This window comes from Schistocerca nitens, chromosome 3 (genome assembly GCF_023898315.1).
Source record: "Schistocerca nitens isolate TAMUIC-IGC-003100 chromosome 3, iqSchNite1.1, whole genome shotgun sequence".
Taxonomy (NCBI): Eukaryota; Metazoa; Arthropoda; class Insecta; order Orthoptera; family Acrididae; genus Schistocerca; species Schistocerca nitens.
In genome coordinates, this window is record NC_064616.1 from 827,609,515 (window position 1) to 827,619,245 (window position 9,731).

The following is a 9,731-nucleotide window of genomic DNA, read 5'->3' on the forward strand; positions in this document are numbered from 1 at the left end:
TGTAGTAGTTATGCAAGGGTGAAGAGGACAGCACAGTTTAGACTAGCACAGAGAGATGCATCAAACCGGTCTTCGGTCGTAAGATCTTAACAGCAGCAGTAGTCCCTACATAACACAAAATTCTTGCCAATAGGCAGCTGGTTTAAAACAGTACCTTTTAAGAAACAAGTACGAGAACAAGAGATTTTCTAGAATGTAGGGGCGGGTTAAGTGGTAGTAAAGGTCTGTTGTACCCATAGGTGCACTACTTGCTGCTCATATATGGTGTTTGGCGCTTAGAAACATCATCATTGTTTGACACTTCAAATTATGTATGTAGCTCCATCAAATTACTTCGCCCTTAACGACCTTGTGGTTAATATTAATAATAATCTCAGACATTTTGTGTATGAGGCAGGTATCTATAATAATGTACCATTTGAGAACAGACCCCCAGGCATTCAGTCGTGTTGATCAAATAGGAATAACAGAGGATATTGATCAAGGGGTCCTGTGTTCGATTCCCGGCCGAGTTTGGGATTTTCTCTGCCCGGGGACTGGGTGTTTGTGTTGTCCTCATCATTTCACATCATCATCATTCGTGGTAGTGAATAGATTGGACTGTGTACAAAACTGGACTGTGAAAAAATTGGGACTTTGTACGGGTGCTGATGACCTCGGAGTTGAGCGCCCCACAAACCAAATATCATCATATCTTACTCGTGTTGTGGTTGAGAGAGGACTGCTGGTTTTTTATGATACAGTCCTGCCAATGGACAAGAAGTATAGCATGGGATGTGTTTCTAGTACATGAACGATAACTGCATTCCCAAGGAATTCAGTAAAACAATAACGTAAACGCTTTTTGATACATAAATCGTCTTAGCTCTGTTGTGTCACTCTGTGTGTGTGTGTGTACTACAGATATTCTGTAGCTTTCGCTATAGTTCTTTAACATCCATTATTTTGCATCATAAAACCACTGCAACTGCCTGCAGTTCTCATGTGAACTTAGTGTTTTAATCTCATCCAGTTACTTCTAAAACACTGTTTAAAACATGTACGTGGGTATGATAGGAGAACAAGGGAAAGATGTATTTCATCAGGGTAGTTAAAAAACACTTATCTTCACTATGCAGAAAGCAGTTTATTTGGATTACTATAAGTTCATATTACATAGCTAAACATTAGTCACGCAGTCCGGTGTGGCATCCTCACTTCTCCTGAAATAAAATAGAAATTAAATGTTAAAGTAGCACACTTTTTTCTCTTAATCATTATAGTAGTGTTTGTCGAAGAGAAAAACATGTTTTGTGAAACTGTACTTATACACCGAATGTATGTTACATCTGTTTGCCTATACCGAAAATAAATCGGCAAAAAAACAATAATAATGACAATACCAATTTATCAGTCCATATATGTGCAATCTATGTAGATTACAAGTAACAGAGGTATTGCACAAAAGACAATAAATGTAGTATGTAAAATGTGAAGAATTAAAAAACACTTTTATAGTGTCCGTTAACTAGTGGGATACACAGTAAAGAAGAACGTCTAATATCTGACAGTACAAAAGTATTTCTAACTACGTAGCTAGTGCCAGCTTGTTGGCTTCTATTTGACCGTAGGGCGCAACTGTCCTTGAGAGAATTATGAGGCTATTTTTATAAACTGCCATGATAACATAAAATCACAGTGAAAAATTAAAATATTTTCAAAAATTTATGTCTGAATACTACACGCTCTAATACGACGGAATGTCTAAAAGTATAGTGTCGCACAGAGCTTCAACAAATTCTGATCATCGCAGAGAAAAATAAATTGAGTTTTACTATGTCATATCGAACTTTGTTAAGAATGGTGTGTTATCTGATTTACTTACGTTGTTCAGCCAAGCTGCGCAGGCTTCTGCTGCGATCTCACACACGGCAGACACGGCTGTTGAACTGCCAGTGTATTCTGCAAAAGACAGACACGTATTATCAATTCACTCTGTCCATTACGGTGGCAAAAAAAAAGAGCACCGATCTAAATGTACGTCACACACTTGCAACCCCACTAAGGGCTCCCTTTGAACTTCATTCATAGATACTCGATTCGGCATTCATTAATTCTTAGTATAAATCCTGTAATGAACTAAGCAGAAAATGCAGGTTGAATGTTACAATGCACAAGGCAAACGAAACGTTCTGAACTGTCAACCTCTATACAGAAGTAAATTTAATCGTTGTAGTTGGTACTGAAATTCAATAGAAGTTAATATTCACTGTTTTGCACGCCTCAAATATATGACTCTGCCAACTCTTGCGACTACGTGAGATCACTGCCAAAGTCAGAAATATAAAAGGAAACTGCTTTTTATCTTCAGTGTGCCTGTTGACGATTCGAATGTTCACTAACACCTCATTTGGCAGTAACTGCTTATCGTAGCCTTTTATAAAGGACTGTAGCATTTCGAAGAAATTCATCAGGGTGGCCGAGAAGGGATACAGTGTTGTAAAAAGGTAAAGCTATCCTCAACCCAAAGGGCGGCTCGTGGCATAACTAGGCATGATCCTATTCAAGGTTGAACTGACATACACAGGCAGTTGTTGACGGAATTACTGTTTAAAGTGGGCTCGGAACCACAATATAACTTAGCATTTTTACCTATGCAGAACTTCGCTAGGGGGGAAACAATCCGTTACTGCCAGAAAAAAATCGTAGGACCGACTGAAGGTTGAGTTCTGAAGCTTTGTAGTGTCACACTTACTCATTGATCTACCGTCCGCCTCTGGTAGCTGAGTGGTCAGCGCGACGGAGTGTCATACCTAACGGCCCGGGTTCGATTCCCGGCTGGGTCGGAGATTTTCTCCGCTCAGGGACTGGGTGTTGTGGTGTCCTTATCATCATCATTTCATCCCCATCGACACGCAAGCCGCCGAAGTGGCTTCAACTCGACAGACTTGCACCAGGCGAACGGTCCACCCGACGGGAGGCCCTAGCCACACGGCATTTCCATTTCCATTGATCTACCAAGCCACATGCTGTGCCGATCTACAAGTCAGTTATACAGTTGCATAGTATGTAAGGTAATACGCTTTAGTAATAGAAGAAAAATGGCGTTAGAAACTAATGCTACCATTAATGAACAAATTCTCTTTTTTATTTTTTTCTGTCTTAAACTGTGCAGCGACCTAAGTTTCACCTTAGGTAGCATAGGAATTTTTCAGAGCTCAGATAACTAAACATTTAGACTAAACCTCCTGTGTCGTGTGGCACTCTAAGACTTGATGTTTTACGAATACATTTAGAGTAAAGGTTTAGCACTTCGGTTGGTTTGATGTTGTACACAACCATCTGTCGGCGCAGATAATCGTCTGCTGAGTCCCTAAGACGGCTACTTCTTTTCGTGAAACAGTTTCATCAACATAGGCCGCTGCAGAAATTTAGCAATTTTTTATTGAATAATTCTAGAAAGTTTCGACAAAGTTTCAGTGTTGTTTCGCTGCGTTCCCATTTTCCGTGGAATCTACAGCAACGAACCACCGGCGTGGACTTCATAGCTTTAAAACTAGATCAAAGAACTATTCCAGCAAAAATAAAGCGTTCCTGAGAGGATGACTATACCTACCTTACCTGACTTCAAGACTGGGTTCTGTCAGCTTGTTACAGAAATTACCTTAGTATTATCTCTCCTATCGTGTCCTGCTCTAATACTAGACAGCACTTGTCTTTTATCTGAACTACCAAATACGACATTCTACATCTTAATGAGTCGCTATAGTAACACTGGCTGTGGAGAGTATATTGATCGTGTCGGACGGACGCGGAAAACAGTGCAGTCTTTGCCGTAATGCGGGAACGGAGCGATTTATCTGAAGTCCAAAAGGGCACGATCATTGGCTTTCGGGCCAATGGTGAAATTTATTTCCGAAACGGCTAGTCACACTTATAAACTGCTCTGTTGTCGCAGTGGTGAAAGTATATCGTGCATGGCAAAATGGTGCTATCGCAAACCGCTCTGAGGCAACTGTAGTGCACCACGGGCCATAGATGACAGTGGTGAACGACAGCTGCAGAGATGTGTAGACGTGCAACTGACCGCCCAGGTAAACTAAGTGGCTACCAAACGTGTCTCCTCAACGACCGTTCAGCGAACATTGCGTCGTATCGGCCTCCGCAGCAGGCGTCTGGCTCAAGCACCCACGCTTACTGCTGTTCAACGGCGAGGAAGGCTGGAATTTGCACGGGAATACTGCAACTGGTCGTCCACTGAGTTTTATGCTCCATCGGATAGATGGCCATTGGCACGTACGGCGTGAAACGTCTGAAAGCAAACACCCTGCAACAATTGTCCCAAGGGTCCAGTGTGGAATGTTTTTGTGGCATTTCGTGAGTGATCTTGTCATTCTGGAAGGCAGACTCGGTCAACACATGTATGCATCTATCCTTGGGGACCATGCCCGCCCCTACATACCGTTTGTTTTACCTCAGCACGATAACATCTATCAGCAGGACAATGCAACGTCTCGCACAACACGTGATGTACATACGTGGCTCAAAAAGCACCGGGATGAGTTAATCGTACTCCCCTGCCCACCACACTCAGTGGATTTAAACTCAATCGAAAATCTGTGGGACCATCTCGATCGGGATGTTCACACCGTGGCTACTGAACCGAGAAATCTAGCGCAGTTGGCCACGACATTGAAGTCGATATGGCTACACATCCCAATCGGTACCTTTCAGAAGAACCGTACTGACTCTCTCCATGCACGTCTCGCGCTACAAAATTTGGTTATTCAGGTTTTTCATGCATGATCACTTTAATGTGACTGGAAAGTGTACACGTCTGTAACGTTGCTTCACCATGTTACGGTTTACTGATTTCCGCGCAGCGGGAGCAAAACGTATCTCAGTATCTTCAACAGCAATTGACAGTTGGTTTAAGAACCGTCTCTAGATTATGATCCTCGATGTCTGTAGTCTGAGACATGTTTCAGATCGTGGCAAGACAGTAATTGCATTGTATGAATGGTGGACTCATATAAAAAACTTTCCGCCAGTCATCTGTAGCTATAGAATTTTGCAACAGCCAGTCTTTTCTTTTAAATCGCTAAGAACCAAATGTAAAAGTGGGTTCCATTCTGACAACTGATAGTTATCATCCATTACAAAAATTGAACAGATTCGAGTTAGATTCCTGCTATCTTTTCTTATAATTGCAGAGCTCTGTGAAGAAAGGCATCAGCACACAAAAATTGACATCACGTCCGCCCTACAGACTCTGAGGGCTAAAGGAGGATGATATGTAGATAGTAGCCTTCTCTTGAACTACATGTACACAAACATAGGAGGTTCCGGCTCAAATTACCTAACGAGGTGGCATGTGGGCGCGACACTAGATCCGCATTCGTTAGGACGTCGGTTCAAATCTCCATCCAGCCATCCAGAATTATGGTTCTCGTGTTCTCTCTAACACGCTTAGGGAAAATACCAGGAGGCGGCCGATTTCCTGCCCCAATCTGAGCGTTTGCTCCGTTTGTAATGACTCGTAGTGGGTGGGACATTGAAACTTAATCTTCGTTCCTTGCCTCCGGATCAAATTGACGCAGTGAAGCAAAGAAAATCCGTTGAGCATTGTGGTCTAAAACTGATCATACACGCTACAATCAACCTTCAAACGGTCTTCTCCTTTCTGCGTAAGTTCCTGTAATACCGACTCGCTCGTGTGGTGTCGATCAGTGTTGGTTATCACGCTCTGAAAGACCGATCATATACTTTTGGTGCTAGCTTTTCTTTTCATTTTGACGTGAGTCAAAGCGCTATCACCATCTCAAGCAATTTTTTCCATTAGAATGACGTATGACTTTCGAGGTATTTGCTTGGTTTGCAAGAAAATCGCACCCACCTCTACCCTCAAACGTTCTTTTAGCATCGACAACCAACGCCACTCCATTTCATCAAAGTCATGTTGCTAAATCCTCGAGCTAAGCAAACTTCGAGATAAAACAACTGCTTACAAAATTTTTATTCTTTATTAGGCTCTTAGAATTTCCCTCGTACTTCATTACCCACCTCCTTCACGTGCCTTGAGCTACTATCGATTGCCTTTGTTTCAATGGAATGTTATCACTGGCTAGTTATGAAGTTAGATCCTAGCGAACGATTCTTTATGCGCACGGACTAGCAGGTTTGGGGAAAGGTACGTGTTAGAAATTATTACTGACCAACGGAGTTTCTCTTGCCGAAGATGCTGCCGTTGAAAGGTGGTCTGCGGAAAGTGGCTGCGGCGGCGGAGGCTGTGCCCGCAAACACCAAAAGAGCCGCCACAACGGCCACCAACAGTCGGCTGCACACTGGACTCTGCATCTGAAACACATACAGGGCTCCAGCTATCGGCTCTCTGTACTTGATTCAACATAAAAGTAAGACAGAGCGCAAAAACAATATGCATGCCCCAGTTTTCTTAGCAGCACTCTAAAACTTACTATCGAGTCGCAATTGGCATCAGTCGAGTCATACAAATACTTTTGATTAGCAATTTCTGGATATGGGAAATGAAATGATCACATAGGCTCAGTCATATTCGTAGCAAGTGGCTGACTTAGATTCATTGGCAACATAATGGGAAAATGTAGTCAGTCAGCAAAGGAGATTGCTTACAAAATATTCGTGTGCCTTATCCTCGAATATTGCTCAAATGTGTGGGACCCACGTCAAATACGACGAAGAAGAAATATTGAACGTATACAAAGAAGAGCGCATGAACGGTGACAGGTTTGTTTGGCCTCAGGGAATGCTGAGAAAACTGAACTGGCAAACACATAAAGATAGACGCCAAGTATACCGCGAAACTCTGCTTTCAAAGTTTCAGGTACCAGTATTACGTGAGGAATTTAGGAATATACTACAGATCAAGCGTACCGCTTCCGTAGGGGCCACGAAAATGAGATCAGACTAATCGTCGTGCACACAGAGGCGTTTAAGCTGTCATGCTTCTCACGCTCGATACGCTAATGGAGCAGGAAGAAACCCTAACATGTGCTACAATTGGAAGTACCCTCTGCCATGAAATTCGCTGTGGTTTGAACACTATGGACGTTAATGTAAATGTAGGAACTTTCTGCAAAAATGAACCCCTAGTCACTTAAAAGATACATTAATGACATCAGTGTTTCTACAAAGTCTCGGGGTTACAAGACAATTAGTGGATCCACGTCATTAAAAACGATACTGTCATTTAGTTACAGACATATTTCAGTGGCCAAAATGTTCTACATTTCATTTTTGTCACCTGGTTGACACAAAAAGCCACTCCAAAAGTACACATTTTTCGACCGGTCTTTCGTGGCTGGAAATACGCAATATTTAGTTGTATCTTGATACGGCAGAAACGTCCACTGCAGTGTTACGTAGCTTTCTAGTATCTTAGAGACCGAGCAAGGTAATGGTGTTCTGATAGTAATCGGCTGGTGCCTTTTTCACTTTACGTTTCAGTGAAACCGATTAACGTGCTTCATAATTCCTTGTCAGCCTTGCACTCGCATGCCCAGCTCATTTTTTCAACAATCATGCAGCTGAGCAGAAAGAGGGTCAACATCTTTCTTTTTATTGCAGATCTTGATTTCAGCTAACAGTGCAATTATCGTCAGTGCGTTATAGGTAGTCATGCAGACTCGACGTAATTATAACAACACATACTCCAATATAACTTAGGTATGTACAAACATTAATCCAACTGATGCTGCTATTTACAGATCTATATAAAAAAAGACATATAATAGTACGACCGATGCTGATCTTTCCGTCCTGGATTACATCACGGTCGTTGGGCACAATCATTCCCATGGAATCGACCATGAATCATACAGCTGATTTCTAGCTGGCTGAATCAAACATTGTTGCGATTTTCTGTTGAACATTAAGTTTGAAAAGTATAACTATACTGCAAGGGAATCAGGTACTGAGTGATACGTGCAACAAACCTTCCCTTCGGTAATGCTGCCTGTCCCAACATCAGAACGCAACATGTAGCTGCTGAATGAGCACGACAGGACGAAATCGTGGAAGATTTGAGACATACGTCCACTGGGTCTCCACGGGTCATCGACAAGTATCAGCCGCATCAGACAGAGATTTCTGTTTTCACTGCAGTAACAATTCCTGTACCAAAATTCATAAGTTTGGCGATCTAGGACAGCGCCATGCCAAATACGGATCGTAAATCTCAAATACTCCAGAAAATAGAGAAACGTATTTTATTAACGTGAGACCAGATCAGTCCAAAAGCTTTAGAGGCTACGCGAAGCGTCACATGATTCAGTTAGATGTTATCTTTTCGTAGCTAGTAACTGACGGTTTTCTTTGCTCACTAAGATGATTGCTAATCTGAAGATCACTAGGGCAACTAGCTTAGAAATTTAACGGAACAGAGTTCCCGTCAACCCTCGACTTAATACGTCCAAAATTTTAATGTAGTTGATGGTACCTACTGTCTCACGGAGCAAAATCTATACGGTTGAAAATGTATGACGATTTCAGCTGTCCAGAGAGCTAGAGAAGAACTCTACCTCATATATTTACGTAGCATCTGGCAAAAATTCAAAAATGAAACTCAAGACGTCGAAAATATCAGTGAAAACGGAAAAGTGAACAAGAAGACATTAGCTGTTTCACGGAGCGATGTGGTGCAGTGGTTAGCATACTGGACTCACATTCGGTAAGATGACGGTTAAAAATCGCCATCCTGTTATCCAGATTTAGGTTTTGCGTGATTTCCCTAAATTGTTTCAGGCAAATGCCGGAGTGGCCTATTTCATCCCCCATCCTTTCCTACTCAGAGCTTGTGCTCAGTATCTTGGTCGACGGGACGTTAAACTCTAATCTTCCTTTTTTTTAGCTGTTTCCATAATATAGAAGTATATTTCTGTACTAAAGGAGAAAAGGCAGTTCATATCAACAGGTGATCCTGAGCGAATAACTTTGAATGTTTCTTATCAGGCACAACAGACGAAGTTTCAAAGGAGGCGTAAGAGTTTATTACTCAGAGACTCTAGTAGCAGGAGAATGTAATATTGCTTGGTGTTGGATCGCTGTACAGTCACAAAACTATGAAAAGGGTGAAGTTTCCAGTAAGTGTTAGAAATCCTGAAATGTGTTCGACTCGAGCGAAGTCGGACAACCTGATGCTTACCACGGTTGGCGAGTTGTCGGCTGGTGGGTGTTTGCAGCGGAGACTGGCTGTTGACTGACCCTCGGCCGCAGCCCTCCAGCTTTTATACAGGCCGGCTGATGGCACACTTCATTCGATTATAGGAGACCATTTCCTTCGGCGCCTCCTGGGTGCGCAATTTTCCCGCCGACCAACCGCAGGGTGCAGGCGCAGATAAAGCATTATCGCTCCAACGCTGCGGAAAAAAAAACAGTGAACAAAAGCTGGAGCAAACTGAAGTCACACACTATGAAAAACGAAATTTATCAGGTTGATTTCAGATTCATACATATGTTCATGCATGTCCTTTGTCGTAAGCAATATTTCTTTGCTTAAATATGGCGCAAAGGATGCATATAACCGTATGACCAAAACTAACACCTACAAAGACTTCAAGGACTTAACAAAAGTATAGACACATGGCTACACACGTATTCAACAACCTGACAGAGCATATTAAATGCCTTATGGATAATATTAGGGAGTTTTACGTTGAATTAAGGGACTTTCTGTTGGGTAATTTCCTCAATTTCTCTATCCTATCTCCACAGAA

At 42.2% G+C, this 9,731-nt stretch overlaps 1 protein-coding gene across 1 annotated transcript; it reads right to left on the reverse strand.

The window, feature by feature from the left end:
* Positions 1-1,108: 1,108 nt before the first annotated feature.
* On the reverse strand, positions 1,109-9,198 carry LOC126249778 (neuropeptide SIFamide). Its single transcript, XM_049951461.1, has 4 exons — positions 9,161-9,198; positions 6,195-6,336; positions 1,865-1,941; positions 1,109-1,202 (listed from the first exon to the last, which is right to left on the reverse strand). Exons 2-4 carry the CDS (start codon positions 6,334-6,336, stop codon positions 1,194-1,196), a joined length of 228 nt encoding a protein of 75 aa, XP_049807418.1. The 5' UTR covers positions 9,161-9,198; the 3' UTR covers positions 1,109-1,193.
* Between the last annotated feature and the right edge of the window lie 533 nt (positions 9,199-9,731).

What these genes read in the sequence shown, in the direction of transcription:
- LOC126249778 (XM_049951461.1), bottom strand. Translation starts at nt 6,336, where the DNA reads ATGCAGAGTCCAGTGTGCAGCCGACTGTTGGTGGCCGTTGTGGCGGCT. An exon ending in CGGCAAGAGAAACTCCGTTG is followed by an intron (nt 1,942 to 6,194) that starts GTCAGTAATAAT and finishes TGTCTTTTGCAG; the next exon opens with AATACACTGGCAGTTCAACA.